The following is an 18,030-nucleotide window of genomic DNA, read 5'->3' as shown; positions in this document are numbered from 1 at the left end:
CCTTTTTGAACATTTTTATCCTTCTAACTTTAATACATATTAACTAAAAAATGGAAAAAAGATCAGTTTATTTCAAAATAAAAAAGATATTATAATTTTTAAAAATTTCTAGCTAAATTCTAGCCAAATTTTCTGGTCATTTAGCATTATCCAGTTAATTAATCTTGTCATTTATTAATAAAGTTGACTTAAGAAATTATTAAATAAGGGTAGAAGGGTAAAGTTACATCATTTCGCAAGTCCAAAGTAAAAATGTGACATATAAAATAGAACGGAGGGAGTAATAAATTGACAATTATGGGAATGGACACACCTCTCATATTTCGAGCCTAGACTGATTAAGAAACAATTAAGAAGAAAGCTATATATTGAAATACTTCTTATAACATTAATTATACTCTCCATTACAACATTAATTAATTAAAAGAAAATTACACTATATACCTAATAAAACTGAGGTTCAATACATTGACAATCCTTTTAACTTATCAACAAATTTTATTTAGACATTAATAATAACATGTTTCAATTGAGCATTTGATGAACACATGATAATATGTTCTTATTAGACACTTCCGGATCATATATTTAAAAGTCCGCGTGTGTTCTCAAACATGCGGCATAAGTTAGTTATATAAATATGTATCGACTAAAATAAGTATGAAATTTTACGACTTGTTGACATTAATATGTATAATTAAAGAATATGACATAAATAAAATTGTTAACTTTCTTCTAACTTCTTGATAACATATCTATATACTGAACACTTTCAAATATCTAAATAAAATTTACTAACGAGTCTAACATTAATATACTTGTTTGTCTTGGATACTTATCATGTGAATTGTGATAAATTTATTAGATGGAAGAGTGTGGGTGATTTAACATGTAGGTCGTCTTTTCTTGGAGAAAATGCAATTGGCAAACTAGTCATTACTACAACAGAATCCCCTTGAGAACGGTATTGGTCAGCCCCTTGCGCCTAGTTTTGATTTTGATTCCCATCCCATGAGAAGTTAGGATGGTTCCTCCAACTAGGGTTGTAAGCATTGCCATAATTTTGTTGAACTCCATCTCTTTGCGTATTTTCCACATAATTTACGAAATCTGGGTTTGCCTCATATTGCTCAGTTGCATGAGTTCCACTACCACATACCTCACACCAATTTGCAGCCTGTTGTACAAGGTTTACCGGTGCCTGATTTAGAGACATCTGTTTAAAATGTAGGGCCATGTTATGTTGCATTGCATCTAATTTGACATTTATGGCAGTAGCTTGGTCTACATCTAAAATCCCTGCAGCCTTTTGGGTTGTGGTTCTAGACATTTCCCCTTCATATCCTTGGTTCCCTTCAGAAAGTTTATCAAGTAAGTCGAAGAACTCTTCACTTGTTCTAGATAGAGCATGTCCACCTGTTGCACTATTAAGAAGAGCACGAGCATTATAGTCTAAACCCTCAAAGAAAGTGTGAGCAAGTACCTCATTAGTTTGCATGTGGTGTGGGCAAGCATTCAACATCTGTTTGAAACGCGCCCATGCTTGGTACATGTCCTCCCCTTGCTTTTGAATAAACTATATTATCTCACCCCTCAGCTTAGCGGTTTTCTTGGATGGAAAGAATCAACTCAAGAACTTTTTTGCTAGACAATCCCAAGTAGTGATGGAGTTTGGTGGCTTAGAATCTAACCAACGCCTTGCGGCTCCTAACAATGAGTATGGGAACAACGTCAGCCTCACATAGTCTAATGAGACTCTAATTGGGATGTATGTATCATTAATATCTATGAAGGTCTTAACATGGATTTGAGGATCCTCGTGGGGGAGACCAGTGAATTGCCCATTAGAATGGAGGATCTGTACCATGCTTTGCTTTAGTTCAAATTACCCCCCGGTGGAGATTTCCTAATGCTAGATGCAAAATTAGCTGAGAGTAGGACTACCATGTCACGTACAGGCCTTGCTGGGATGAGAGAAATGCCAGGGGGTATGCCTTGGTTATTCACGTTACCTCTGTTATTCGGGTTTCCTTAATTGTTCACATTTTCCGGGTTATTTACGTTGTCTTGATTACCATCCCGGATGTTCTCCGGAAGACCTAAACCCAGTTCTTCTCGTCCTTGCTCCATACGATTCATTTTCTACGCTCTCATAGAACTCGTTCGGGGTCGTTATATGGTTCGACAAGTTCTCTTTTCTTAGCTAGACCTGAAAGTCAAATGCCAGCAATAACAAGTTAAGATCAAGTAATTAATATCTAAAAGTTTTAATTGTAGACTAAAGAAGATCGAAAATAAATCAATTTCTATGTCCCAAGCAGCGGCGCCAAAAACTTGTTGCTCCCCAATATACACACAAGTGTACGTGGTCGTGCAAGTAATATAGAATCTTTAAGAAACGAGTTATTGTTCCCAATGGACTTATGATCAATTTATATTCACTTAATTCTACAACTAAATGTAGAAAGTAACATTTTCAAGAGTTGATGATTTATTGTTTATCTACTAATAATTATGCACTGATTGAAAGTGACTACTTGTGAACGACTTTAATAAAATGTTTCAAGCAAGTTAAAAGCAATTCCAGGGCTGCAGCATATAATGAATATCATGTATCATATTATTGGCTTAGAACTAACTTCAGTTGTCAAGTTACTAGTTTATAAGGTTGATGGTTATACTCCTCTCGTCGCCTACCCCAGTTAGCTATCTAACTACATCGTTGAGCGGGGATAAATATACTAACTGGCGAGCATTTATATTTCATCCTATTTCGTAACCAAGCAAGGTGTTCATCTGGGTGTCACTCCTGAACACTAATCACCTCAATTTAATGGGTGGACTGAGCTCTCTATATTCTCTGGTCTATCTAACCTCTCCTCTCCCGATTTTAAGATTAGGCAATAAATTTATCTTATGGTGCGCAAGTAAAAAATACTAAAATAAAAATATATAAGTAACTTGTATTGACAACCGAAAATTAATTCAACAACCTCAAATAATCAACAATCAATTCGTAACTACAGCCCCAGAACTAGGGCATTTAGCTACTCATGCTATTAGAAAACAAGAAAATACAATCGTTCATGCAATTTTTGAAAAATAGAAGAGTTAAAGCATTAAAACCTATTACAAACTTGAATTCTTGCTCGTGCACACTAAATCAAACGTCGAACCTTAATAATGCATCCATAAAGATCTATTTATAATAGTAGGAAATTTTGGGAACAAATCTTACTCAAATTAGGAATCCTATTTAATGTTTAAAAGTTGAAAAAGTGGGACATGTCGCGCCTGCCCTTCTAGAATTACGTTTAACGTCCCTTTATTACTTTCCCGATCGGCGCCTCGGGTCGGTAGCTGGGCTCCGGGGCATTACTACCACGGCTACTATCGACCCGAGCCCAAAGAAGGAAAAGAATGGACTAAAGCGAGGAGTTCATTAGCCATACATAGTTAAGGAGGATGGGGGTCAATCTCTTTCATGACCCATGGCCCCAGTGTGTCACTTGGTTAGCATTTGTAGAACAAAATAAGTAGGGCTGGTTTTTCGATAGGGAAAGAGACAGGGGAGGGGGAGTTGGCTGTAATTGAGACAATTCAGATGGACGATATGAATTTTTTCGAGATAGTTAACCACTTTTTTCACCGTGAGAGGGCTGAAAAAGAAGCTCGACCTACAGGGAGAGGGAGGTCATTCAGAACCCGCTGGCTCCAGAACGGGGGGCGGCTCCAGAGGCGCTACCGCAGGCACCAGCACCGACATAAATTGCCCACCCAGCTCCTGATCAAAAAGAGCGTGCGAGACTTTGAAGGGACATTGAAAGGCTATCAGTGCTTCCAGAGCTACCAACTCAGCTCTTTTTATGTCATCTTCAGAGTCTTCCTTCCTAGCAGCCTATGTCTAGTGTCAAAAAAGGCATTAGCAAGGTCTTTCCACATGGAACGCCGATCAGAGAAAGCACTCCTATACTGCCTGGTGTTGATTCGGCAATTTGCGTCTAGTGGGGAGCTTTGACATCTCAAAGAATAAGCGGATCTTCCCTTGCATGCGGATCGTTCTGGTTCTCTTCTGTCCCGTTCCTTCAATCAAAGAAGAATCCATGCCCAGGGCTAGTGCCAGCGCATAGTCAGAGTCTTCCCTGCGTGCCTAACATCCACTCCTTCTAGTCGAGTGCCTTGCGGCGCCTTTAACGATGAGAGAAGGTGATACCGAAGAGAATAACTCAAGGGCACTGGCTACTCCATCAACTCAATTTCGTTGCGTAAGTGAGGATGCCAGTCATCATAGTCTGAACTTGAAATCTTTCGTAGGCTCATCTCGTCGATTGGCATTCCGATCCTGGTCATTCATAGATAGTCGGCGCTTTTAGTCATAGGCTATCGCCCATTCCTGATAGCCGCAGCTCTGCCCGTTCCCTATTCCATTAAAGAATGAATGGGAATTGATCCTTACTAGTTTTGGAGTTTTCGCCCTTTGCTTCTGGCGAAGGTAAATAGTCAAAAAAATTCCCCGTAGAACGCTTAGGGGGCTCACTTGCCCAATGGATGTTCCAATTACTAAGCTGACTACCTTCCCTGCCCTGGTAGCTCTTCAAGTGAGTTTTCCTTGCCTGCCCTCCATGACTAAAGTGAGTAATGGGATAAAGTTCTCCATCCCCTCCTAGTAGTTCTGGATCTCTCGATCCAGGGCGCCTTTCCTTCGCTCTATTCCTAAGTCCTGGGCTAAGCTGAGCTTCGAAGTCGGGCTTTCTTCCTAAAGCCAAAGTCCGGCCTCTTCCAAGTGCTTTCCTTTCCTGCATTCCTTCCTAAAGGCAGGACTGGGTGGGTTAAGTTGCTCCCTCTTTCCTCTGTACCGAGCTAAAATAAAGAATGATGAAAGCGCGCGCAGAAGTTCCACTTGTGGAGTGGCGCGTCAAGCAGCGCGCCTGAAAATTGGCGCAGAACTTTGGTTGCTGGCAAAAGGGGCCTCTCAGCACGCCTCTTGTGTGCCCTCAGTACTTGTTGGACTGGCGCGTCGCGCCAAGCAGTACGCCCCAGAAGTCTTGCAGAACTTTGTGGGCTATCGCGATGCGCCTCTCAGTACGCCAAGCCGTGGGGTCTTCGCACTTAGTCAATTTCTTACGCGTCTTTTCTCTTTCTTTCTTTGTTCCAACTCCAATTCCTTCGAGAGTTCCTGAAACAACTAATTATGTGTGTAAGTGCACAATCAGCACAAGTATAACAAAAATCAAGCTAATAGACTCAAGATCATTCCTCAATTCAAGCACTTTATGGGCAATTATTGACAACTTAGGCATATAAATATGCCTAAGATCAATAGTCGTCTAACGACAGATCCAACTCCCCCCCGCCCCTTTGGGCGTTTTTCCAATAGTAGATTTAGAACTCGAGCATGCATCCTATTTTGACATTTTCGCTCTGAAATTCTTCATGATAAATGAGCCATTTCGTTGTTTATTTCTATTTTCACAAAAAATTCCATCATCAAAATCCATATGTATTAGAAAATTGTGGATGAAAAAGCTAAAACTAATTTTTCTTAAAACGAGAATTCAAGAACTGGAAAGAAAAAAATTTGATGAAAAAATAGTTTTACCTCTTTAGGAACTTGAAATCGATGAACTGGAGAGAGAATATATTTAAAATTCAAAAATAGAGTGATGAAGGCAACTACTGATCCGTCGGAGTGATTTCAAGCGTGAAAATAGGAACAAAAATCGTTGGGTTAGAGTGATGTGAGTTATGTATCTAGAAAATGAGAGAAAAATAGGGATTTTTGTAATATTTTGAAATGGTAGGGAATTTTAGAGAATATGGAATGAAAGATTGTGTAGTTAGGTAATTTTTCCTTATAATTTTCATCACATTATCTAGAGGAATCTGCTTTTTATTATTTCTAGTTGTCACAAACTCAGTAACTTTTGCTTAATAATGTATATTTTATATAAAGAAGTTTATTAAATATGTACAAATTATTAATTTTAAACCTAGTTATTCATACTTGAAAGCATCGATTTTATATGTATTTGTGCATGGATACACTAAATATTTGATACTGGATACACTAATGAAATTGATATTGGATACATGGGATGAAATTGATTTTCGATGCACAGATACATGAAGTTGATTGCTAGTGAATACCCAAAAACATGATATTGTAACACTCAAATACAGTTTGAAATAGAGATACAAAGATGGAGATGGACAAGAGAGGGTATGAAGCAACGAGAGCGGACAGAGGCAAGTGAAAGAGTCAATATATCTCAAATACATATGAATCATATTTAGATACAGTGTATCAGGAATAAATTTCACCTAATTTGACTCGCATGTATCAAAATATACATGTATCTCTTCTGTCAAATACATGTATCTGAAACGAATATTTTTTTAGCAAAAAAAGTAATTTGAAAAACTATTATTTCAGCATGTAATTAGCATCAATAATATTATATTTTGTGTTGTTTCCTGTTATATATAGTTCTAAAGAGCAATTAGCATCATTTACCTCTCTAAATAATATCTTGAAATCCATATAAATTATTAGGGGAAAATGCATAAGTACCCCCTCAGCCTATGCCCGAAATCCCAGAGACACACCTAACCTTTACTAAGGTTCTATTACCCCCCAAACTTAATTTATCTATAATATTCTACCCCTTTTCGGCCTACGTGGCACTATCCTTGAAAAAATGTCAACATGCGTTGGGCCCACCTGATAGTGCCACGTAGGCCAAAAAGGAATAGAATATTACATATAAAATAAGTTCGGAGGGGTAATATGACCTTAATAAAGATTAGATGTGTCTCTGAGATTTCGGGTATAGGCTGGGGGGTACTTATGCATTTTCCCAATTATTAGCAGTACGTACTTTAAACTTCTTGGAATCCCACAAAAGAACTTTAATATATGCAGAATCTACTTTCTTAGTCATCATCTTCTTGTAGTCCACATATATATTCCCAAGAGAATCAAAGTGGAAACAACTACTTTAATTGTACTAATTTAAGAAATATAGAAAGTTCAAATATTGTGTTTTAAATTAAAAATGTGTTTAGTTTTTTAAAATTTTGTGATCTTCAAACTTATCAGTAGGATATTGAAATTGAAAAACTTAAATATAGAAAGAGACACTCTTTTTGAGAATGACAAAGAAAAACACTTCAATTGAGAGAGTGCAAGTACTTCTTCCGTTTCGAAATACTTATCACAATTTCTTTTAAGAGTCGAACGATATGAATTTTGACCAACATTTTAAGATATATATTTTCATCATATTGATATGAGAAAATTTGCAATTTATACATACTTTTCGTATTATTTTTTAATATCTAAATTATAATTTTAAAATATCAAATTATTTAATTTAACTTAAAAAATTAATTAAACTAACTTTCGAAAAGTAAAATGCGACAACTCGAATCCAAAGAAGAAGTATTTATTTTTAGTTTTCATATCATACTCAAGGATCATTTTTCTCTGAAATTGTTCAGAAAGTCCTACGAAATTTTCCAGTACTAATTAGTCATGTGGATGCATATAATAATCAATTTTATTTCGTCAAATTGCATCATATTCACTTTCTCACGATAACTCTAAATTGATTACTCCCTCCATTTTAAAAGAAATGATATTGTGACAACATTTGTTAATTCAAATGATTAACAAACAACATTTCATTACCACTTTTAAGGGTTATTTGATAGAGTGTATAACAATAATGTTTATTAGTAATGTATAGATCGATGGGTTATGCTTACATTATTTTACTATTTGGTTTAGTGTAGTATGTTAAAAATGACATGCATTACATAATTTCTTTAAAAAAAGGTGTGTTTATATAAAAATATTCTCCACATTCTTAATTAATTATGTACAATTTCAAATAGAATTATATCTTTAACTATGCCTATATATACCTACTTATATAAATAATAATATAAAATTAAGAAGTCATTTGGTAGATGGGTAAGGTTAGTGTTATTCTTATATTAACTTTCATATAACTTATACGACGTTTGGTAGGTAGATCCTTCCCTCTCGGATACATCATTTCATTTCCCTCTCGGATACATCATTTCATTTCCCTCTCTGATACATTCTTTCCCTCTCTGATACATTCCTTCTTTATGTATCCGGATGTCTTATCCCTTCTCTGATACATTCTTCCCTTCTCGGATACATCCGTCCCCTATGTATCCAAAAGTCTAGTGATGTATCCGGAATTCGTGTATTAAATTGTGACATACACATGATAACGTGGAAATTAAAGTTAGAGAAACCAAGACGAAGTCACGTTTACATGTCTTGGTCCATCAACTCCAATAACTATTAATTATGACTCATAATAGAATATTCTCTTTTCCTATCTGTTTTTACTTACTAGATTTAGACTATTAATGTAGAGTCACCTCAATATTCCTTGTACGTAATTCCAAACCCAAATTGCCTTTAATTTCTCTGCATTTGCATGTCAAGTGGCCTCTATAGACTTTTATCAATGTATGGTTTTTTCTTTGTTAAAGAAAAAAACAGAGTCAGAATTGATTTTAAAAAAGGATAAAAAGAGTCGCGGAAAATGCAACGCAATTGAGCTAGAGTATGTCACACATTATTCTTAAATGTCATTTGTTTCGTTATTTTATCATAAGTTATGTTTTAGGTCCAAATATACCTCTCTGATTATGGGTGTACAAGACCGAACCGAAAACCGAACCAAACCGCTAATCGAGTCAAACCGGAAAAAAAATCCGACTAGTGATTTGGTTTGATTTAATACCTTTAAATTATGATCATAGTCATTATTACTTATTAATTTGCAATATTTGTTTTACGCGACTTCATTATTATTATTTTGTTGGATATTTTAGTTTCATTAATCATATCATATTTTGTGTTATTTTCTTTAGAAAACACCTTAGATAGTTGTATTTTGGTAGGACTAAAGAAATATTTGAAATACAAGTAAATTATATGTTTGTATGAATACTTTACCGGAAAAACCCGAAAAACTCGAAAAAATCTGAAAAAACCCGAGATTGAAAAACCCTAGTTTTATTGGTTTGGTTTGGTTTAGAAATTCAAAAATCCGACACAAATGGTTTGATTTGATATTTGAAAACCATAAACCAACCCGGCCATGTACACCCCTACGGCTCTGATTATACTTTAACACAAAGTTAACCTTAATTTTAACGAAAAACACGTGACAAGCTTAAAATCAAATAACGCACCCCGAATTTCAAATACTTAATTCTTTTAGAAACTCATTCCCTCCGCTTTGAATCTTTTCTTTGCATCTTCTTCTTAAAAGAAGTTAATAATTTGTCATATGCGAAAACTGAGATGGTCTTTCTTTCTTTCTTTCGAATTGAGGTATTTTTCTTTAAAATGTATTTTTTTTAATCATGCTTAACCTCTTCTAAAAGTGTCAATATTAATGAAAGAAAATACACTATTGAGATATCTTCTAAAAAATTTCATCATTCGAAAATCGATTACTCCCTACGTTTATTAATTTTTCTGTACTTTTATAATAGTAAGAAGATGTGGGTACAATAATTAATTTTATAGAAATAAATTTGAAGATTTTTAATTTGTGAGGGAAAAATGCAGCACAACGATGTTGCCTGATATGCATATTTTATTATTTCTAGTATAAGATATTTAAAAATAGAATAATGAATGGAAAAATGAAAATAAGAGCTCAAAACGGAGGGAATGAGTTACACAAGTGAGTTTCTAAGCAAATTGAGAGTAGATAGTTCGATTATGAGTTTGTCACATGCTTTCCCGTCAAAATTAACGGCATATTTACACCAAAGTATAATGAGAGGGGTATATTTGGACCCAAAATATAGTATGAGGATATATTTGGACCGAAAGTAATACGAAGGGTATATTTAAACTATTTTCTTTACTATAGAGGTATATTTGACCCTTTGCCGTTTAATTATTATAGACAATCAATTCATAGAAAATGATCTCTATATAGGGGTGTACAAAATTGAACCGAAAACCGAACCAAATCGCAAATCGAGTCAAACCGAGAAAAAAAACCCGACTAGTGGTTGCTTTGACTTGGTTTGGTATTGAAAAAAAAAACCCAACTATATTTGGGTTGGTTTGGTTTTAACTAAAAAAAAACAACTCGAGACCAAACCAACCTGACATTATATATATAATTTTAAAATTTTATTTTATACATAAAAATATTTACTTTGATATAATTTTTAATTTCTTATACTTTTTCATAGTTTTTATCTTTAATATATTATTTCAAGTTTGAAACTTAGAATTCTGAATGGTTCAATAAAGATTATAGTTCACAGATGTTGGTAATTATAATAAAGCTTAAATCAAAATCAAATTAATACTAATGCAAAAATAAAATCGATTCAACACTAAGAATGACAATAATGTTGAATATTTGTTCTTTGATTTTACATTGGTTTAGACAATTCAAATACATAATCTAATTTTAATTTCCTTTAATATTAGTCATGTAACTAATGCTTATTAAATTTATTTTAGCATGATTTAATACTTTTAAATTATGATCATTTTCATTATGACTTGTTAATTTGCAATATTTGTTTTACGCAATTTCATTATTATTATTTTTTTGTTGGATATTTTAGTGTCATAACTCATCATATTTTGTGTTATTTTCTTAAGAAACACCTTAGATAGTTGTATTTTGGTAGGACTAAAGAAGTATTTGAAGTACAAGTAAATTATATGTTTGTATAAATACTTTACCGGAAAAACACGAAAAAATCCGAAAATTCAAAAAACCCAAAAAAATCCAAAAAAACCGAGGTTGAAAAACCTGAGTTTTATTGGTTTGGTTTGGTTTATAGATTTAAAAATCCGACACAAATGGTTTGATTTGATATTTAAAAATCCCGAACCAACCCGGTCATGTACACCCCTATCTCTATAAAAATAGTGAGATCATCAATTTTGTCAAAAACACAACACATACATACAAGAAATTATCTTTTATTTTTCATTCTTTCAAGTTATCTTCATTATTTGTGCAAGATTCTTGACTTAGCCCATATGTCTTGTTCGGAGATATATCTTCAAATTATCGATACTGATCATTGGAAACAAGGGTTATCTTAAGAGATAAGTTTCAAAAACACACCTAAATTATACCTTTTTTTTTAGTTTTATACCTAAATTATTGAGAGTGTGAGTTTCATACCTAAACTATCACTTATTAGTTTGAGAAACGCACCTCTCTCTTTTATACCACTCTCATCATGGTGTATCTAATACACTCTCTCATTTATTTTAAAAAATTGTCACATCACACTCCACATGAACAAAACATTTCACTTTGATAAAAATTAAATAAATTATTAGTATTAGTTAAAATTAAAGATTAAAATTATTATCCCAAAAAAATAATATTTTTTTATAAAATAAAAAAGTAATTTTTTTTCTTACCCCACTCCATCACTTCCTCTCACCCGACCCCCCCCCCCCCCACACCCTTTTTTTTAGTTTTAAAAGTATTTAAATTTATTTTACTTCATCTCCCCCCCCCCCCTTTTCCAATACTAATTTAGATATTATTTTATTTTTAAAAAAATAATTCTATCCACTAATCCACATAACCCTTCACTTTCAATTTTTTTTTCTCATTTTCTGTTATATATATATATATCAAAAATATTTGCTACTTGCGCCGCAAGACTTTTTTAAAATAAAAATTTTATTTATGTTATATACGGTACACAAGTAGAAAAAAAATTCCTTAAAATATATGTACATATATAACACAAAACAAGAAAAATGTAAAATAAATAAATAAATTAGGAGTGGAGGGTTAAATAGGATAGGATATAATTTTTTTTAAATAAAATAAAATAATATATACTTTTTTGGGGAATGAGTGTGTGGTTTTTTTTTTTTTTTTTTTGGGGGGGGGGGGGAGGGGGTGAAGTAAAAAATATTTAATAAATAATTTTTTTTAAAAGGACGGGGGACTGTTGGGGGGAGGGGGAGGGGGGTACGGGGAGGAGGTTAAAATTTTGTTTTTTAAAAAAAATAAAATTTTGGGGATAGTAATACTTTAATTTTTAATTAATATTAATAGTTTATTGTTTAATTTTTGTCAAGGTGAATTATGGAATGCCATGTGTCAAGGTTTTTTCTAATAAAAGAGAGTGCATTACACACACCACTGAGGTGTGTTTCTCAAACTAAAAAGTGATAGTTTAGATATGAAACTCACACTCTCAATAGTTTAGGTATGAAACTAAAAAAAAAAGATAGTTTAGGTGTGTTTTTGACACTTATCTCGTTATCTTAATAATCTCTTGTTAGTTTTGTTATATCTATGATTTATCCTCTCAACCATTAACACTGAATTTATCGAATTTAAATCGGAACTTTATCTCTTATCCTTTAGACTTTGCATATGCATTCAACTATAACCTTTCGAGGGGTAAACAGTTTGGCGCCCATCGTGGAATTTAGGATAATTATTTGAATTGTGTTTTTATCTTACTAATATGATTCTAATTAAACTTTAGTTACTATATATGCAACTGACACGACTAATCGAACTTAATGGTTGATACTGAAAACATTGATCAGATCTACGCCTATAACATCGATTACTTGAACAATTTTATAGACAATATGATCAAGTTAAATGTTACAGGGTCAAACCACAAACGAACAAGGATTTCAATCTTACTTCACTCAAAACGATAGCTCTAATATGAGAATTTCTCAAAAAATAATATCTCCTAAATCTAAACAAATTAAGATTTATTTTGGATCCCAAATATCAGTGTAAAATATATCTAATGTCATTTTCTATTAAGCTTTTACTTTTTGCTTTATTTGCTAGATTAATATATAGTTGACTATCAAAACAAAAGTTCCTAGCAAGACCTTCATAGCAAAAGTTCAATATATATTGAAATGTTGGAGTATTAATTAGCTAGATAGGTTCCTATAGCAAGACCTTCATAAAATATGGATAGTCATCTCACCTAATAATCTAAAATTGATTATATTCATATTAATCTTTCTTTAATTAAATTGCTGTATTAACATCATATAATATAAAGTGGACGTAAGATTCATACGTTTTCTTGACGTATAGTTTAATTTGTACCAATCAACACGGCTTTAATTATTGGACTTAGTGCTAATTTACTCTGTCATATTTATGTTGGCTCTTTCTACTTCATGTATGAACAACTACCTAGTTATGTCCGACGATGTGATATATAAATTATTATTTTTTTCGTTCATTTTTATTTATTTATACTAAATTATATATATATTTTTAAAAAATAATGATTGATATGATAAAGTATAAGTACTATAATACTCATATTAATTAATTTTAAAAAATGATTTGGGGAATAAATAACTAATGCTAAGTACCCCACCACGGGAAATTTATGCTATAAAACATAATTTTTCGACTTATTTCTTATCTAACCAGCTCACTAGGAAAATGCATAGTGAGAAACAAATTTTCATTGAATTAAATAGTTGAAACTTTCTAATTTTTCTGTACGAAAACATTAGTATTTTTTCACTCTACCGATTCAATCAGAATATTTGTGGAAACTTTCACGCGGAATACTTCTAGTGAAAAAATTTAATAGAAAAATAGTAATTTTTTAATACTGACATTGAAAAAAAGTAACTATCTTTTCTTAATATGTTAAAGGTACTGATAAGTACAAATAAAAATCTATGTTTGAAATATTTAATGGACAAACAAAAGTAAATCAGAGGAAAGTAATACTAAACTATATAATTAGCTAAAAGACGACCCTTAGGAATGTGCTTCATGCCATGTAAATTTCTTCTCAATTTCCATTAAAAAATTATGTATTTTTTCCATCTAGCCAGCTTGTATAAATAGGACATTATAATTACAATATTTTCAATCTACTCTAGCTGAAGAAATCAATCTCTAATATATTTTGCTAATTGGTACGTTACGTATATTAATTAGCTTAACAAAAATTTATTTCCTAGTTGCTTATAACTTTATACTTTTAGTATTTTGCAAATATATACTTATGAAAGTTTGTAATTTTTCTTTATTTTCTCTACTGCTTTGCATATGCGTCTCCACGTGTCACTTGATCAGCTTACTAAAATTTTCATAATAAATCATGTCCAATTTTACCATATACTCTGAGGTACTAAATCATATTACTCCTATCGTTTCATTTTATATGTCGCGATTTTCTTTTGGTTAATCTGTTAAGAAAAAAATTAAATAACATATTTTTATAATTTAATTTTAAATTTATCATTTTATTATTAATAGCATGATATCCACCAAAATCTCATGGTATGTCAAAAATATACAAATTTAAAAAATCTTTCTTACTTTTTTGGATGTGCAGGGTAAATTCCGAAACATATTTTATAAAATTCAAATTCTGAATTTATCTCTAAATATCATATGGTGCGATTTGCGAACTAAGCTATCACTTATTTTACAATATATTTGTTCTTCTTCTTTCGAACTGAGTCTAACATAAGAAGTAGTGAGGGGCATGCAACAAATTTGATTGTATATATCTTTACTATTTTTTAAAGAAAAATATTATATTTAATAATGATTAGCACTTAAATTGTTCAGATTTCTTTACCTAATTATGCTTTCTTTCTTTTGTTGTTTGAAAAGCTCAGAATTAATGGATTCTTTTGAAGAAGCATCAATTGACATAAAAATGGAGATATTTGAGGCAATTGAAGATAATTATGGAGGAGTTATTGTGAACATGAAGAAAGAGGAGCCTATGGATTTTCTTAAATTTCATACTATGCTCAAGGCTTCCATTTCTTTTTGGAGGCTAAAGGTATTTATGTATAATATATATACTTGATATTTACTCGATCGTAATATTTGAGTTTAAGTTATATATATCATGTAAAGTAGAAAATATATTTATATATATTAAGATCACTCAAAAGGTAATTGCAGATAAATTTAACCTAGAATCAATGATAAATGATATTATATGGACTTTTAATTATCACTTAAGAGGATGAGTGAATCTCAACAAATATTTAAATTACAAACGCTTGCAACTTAAGAACTAACGCTAATAACTTGAAGTTAAAGTAAGCATGACATGATTGTTCAATTGACATCAAACTCAATTGAACTTCCTAATACATAATAATTACTTAGTAGATAGAATAACCTGCTATAACAAATTAAATTATACTATTGATTGGTCATCGAAAACAAAAATCTCACTAATTTTAATTTCTTTTTGTTATTTTTCCTTTGATTTTGATGGTCAGGGAAAGAAGGGTGTTTGGATTAAGTTACCTATAGAACTTGCTCATCTTGTTAATGCAGCAGTAAAGGTAAATATATTCATGAAAATATTATTCCACTAATAATCAATTATTAACATTAGATTATTTAAAATTCATATAAATATGTGTTTATTTAATTAAAAAATAATATGATAAATTAAATTAATGCAGGAGGGATTTTGGTATCATCATGCAGAGGCAACATATTTGATGCTTGTTTATTGGATTCCTCATGAAATTCCTCATACTTTTCCTGCTAATGCTTCTCATCGTATTGGTATTGGTGCTTTCGTCCTCAACCAAGACAGACAGGTTCGTTAAAATTTTAAATATGATATAATTTGACTTTACACGAAGTTTAAGAAAAAAATATTATTTTTTTAAAATTTATGATTTCAAACATGCTAAAGATATTAAGGTCTTTAAATTTGTTATACGATTATACAAATTTATTATTTAAGGTACATTAAAAAGTACTAAAGTTATTTATTTTCAAATTTAATTAAAAATATGACATTGGCAGGTACTGGTAGTTAAAGAAATATCTGGAAAAATTACTGGGACTTGGAAGCTTCCTACTGGTGTTGTTGATGAGGTTTAACAAATTTATATTTTCCCCTTTTTTGTTAATTTATTTTATTATTAATTGTTATGACATTGGCATGTGTTCATATATTTTTTTATAGTATTAACGGAATTGGAAATTTTATTAGTTTAATTGATTGATTATCTGAATTTTAAATTGTAAATTCTCGTCCGCTAGAATCTAAGCGGAACTTTCATAATGAGAATCAGAATTTAGGGACAAAGAAAACAATTTAGGTGACTAAACTTTTTAAATGAAATTTGTCAATACATTAAGTTTCGAAGAATTAACTTGTGCATTTTAAAATTTATATATATATATATATATATATATATATATATATATATATATATATCTATTAAAATAAAAACGCCAAAATCATTTTGGACCATTTCTATTTTCATACACAAAATGTACCAAAGTCAGATTAGCTCGATTTGACGAAAAAAACATGTCAATGATATACACGGCTAAAAATATAGAGATTGTTATTGACAAATTTTATCGCTAAACAGTTAAATTTGTCAATGATTCTACTTAGTATTCTAGTATGTTATTAAAAAAGTTATTAGTGATTTAGCGATGAAGTTCGTAGCAAGTTAATTATTATTTTTTTAACGAATTCTACCAATTGTAGGGGGAGGATATATGTATGGCTGCCGTTAGAGAAGTGCAAGAAGAGACAGGAGTAAGTATATATATCCACTACTAAATTCTTCGATATGAAAATAAAAATATTTTTTTTTTTGAAAAATAAATAAAAATATAGTGCTAGAAAACTAATTTAGAACCTTTTTTTATTTTAATTTTTTTTATAGATTGAGACAGAATTTGTTGAACTCCTTGCCTTTAGGTATGAATTTCCATCCATTTTCAATCATTTGAAAGTATAGTATAAATTATATTTGATAAAATGTCAATATAAGTTAATTAAAATACCTTATTTATATGCAGACAAAGTCACAAATCATTCTTTGGAAAATCTGATTTGTTCTTCATATGCATGCTGAAACCACTTAATTTCACTATCAACAAGCAAGAAGCTGAGATTGAGGAAGCTAAGGTATATATATTTACTCACTCTAGTTCAATTTATATGTCATACTTTTCTTTTAGTTGGTTTCAAAAAATGTAACGTTTCATGTATTTAGTACTTTCTTTGTCCTAATTTAAGTATATTATATTTGTTAATCTGAACACAAAGTTTAATAAATAAAAGGAGATTTTTGAATCTTGTTGTCTAGATATGTATATAATTTTTTAAATCTTGTGGTCTTAAACTTGCCATTTAAGATGTTGGGTATGGAAAACTTACTAAATATGGAAAGACAGATACTCATATTTAGACAAACCAGAAATAATAATAAAACATTTAAATTGGGCAAAACTAATAATACTTGTTCTCACTCGGTATATGTTTAAGACTATAAAATTTAAAGTGCATTTTAATACATTACACACATGCTTAATTTCAAATCACAAGATTCAAAAGTCTCTTTACTATTTCAAAGTTTGTATCTATTTAAATTAAGACACGTAAAATGAAATAGAGAAAATAGCTTGTTTCCAAGAACAATAACTTTTCTTTACCCCTATTTTTTTAAAATCATTGTAGTGGATGCCAATGGAAGAATATGCAAGTCAATCAAAGGTGAACCAAAGTGAACTCTCTAATATGATAGCCAATATATGTGTAGCCAAGAAAGAGGAACAGTACAATGGCTTCTCTGCTCTTCTTACTACTACTGGACATTCTGCCAAGAAGTGCTATTTATACTCTAATAACATATAGTATATGATACTCATAAGAATTAAAATTATATTTTATGCATATGTTTGCAATAAGAATAATGTTTGTAATAAGATTTTTCCATTTGGAAGAATTAAATTGTAGACTAAGATTCTAGTTTGATCATATATAATGTTTTGGCAATATATAAGTCATATTGAAATTTGGAAATATAATAATAATTTGGATAAGTTTGAAGTAATTGAACTTTGTTTCCTTTTTTTTTTTTTTTTGCTTGGATAATTCAATGCAATGTTTTTGTAATCACTAGCAATTTGCTACATATATATGCTTGTTATGCGAAGCATATATGAAGTAGTG

At 31.2% G+C, this 18,030-nt stretch overlaps 1 protein-coding gene across 1 annotated transcript; it reads left to right on the top strand.

Moving 5' to 3' along the window:
- The first annotated feature begins 13,962 nt into the window (after positions 1-13,962).
- On the top strand, positions 13,963-17,745 carry LOC125812630 (nudix hydrolase 2-like). Its single transcript, XM_049492122.1, has 9 exons — positions 13,963-13,984; positions 14,691-14,865; positions 15,317-15,382; positions 15,506-15,646; positions 15,858-15,929; positions 16,558-16,608; positions 16,739-16,773; positions 16,875-16,983; positions 17,536-17,745. The coding sequence occupies exons 2-9, from the start codon at positions 14,701-14,703 to the stop codon at positions 17,710-17,712; spliced, it is 816 nt and encodes a 271-aa protein (XP_049348079.1). The 5' UTR covers positions 13,963-13,984; positions 14,691-14,700; the 3' UTR covers positions 17,713-17,745.
- The last annotated feature ends 285 nt before the right edge of the window (positions 17,746-18,030 follow it).

The sequence above is a fragment of the Solanum verrucosum genome, unplaced genomic scaffold, assembly GCF_900185275.1.
Source record: "Solanum verrucosum unplaced genomic scaffold, falcon-dt-bn FXZP01000275.1, whole genome shotgun sequence".
NCBI classification, from domain to species: Eukaryota; Viridiplantae; Streptophyta; class Magnoliopsida; order Solanales; family Solanaceae; genus Solanum; species Solanum verrucosum.
This window is presented reverse-complemented; position numbering and strand designations above follow the sequence as displayed.

What these genes read in the sequence shown, in the direction of transcription:
- LOC125812630 (XM_049492122.1), top strand. Translation starts at nt 14,701, where the DNA reads ATGGATTCTTTTGAAGAAGCATCAATTGACATAAAAATGGAGATATTT. An exon ending in TCCTCAACCAAGACAGACAG is followed by an intron (nt 15,647 to 15,857) that starts GTTCGTTAAAAT and finishes TGACATTGGCAG; the next exon opens with GTACTGGTAGTTAAAGAAAT. An exon ending in AAGTGCAAGAAGAGACAGGA is followed by an intron (nt 16,609 to 16,738) that starts GTAAGTATATAT and finishes TTTTTTTTATAG; the next exon opens with ATTGAGACAGAATTTGTTGA.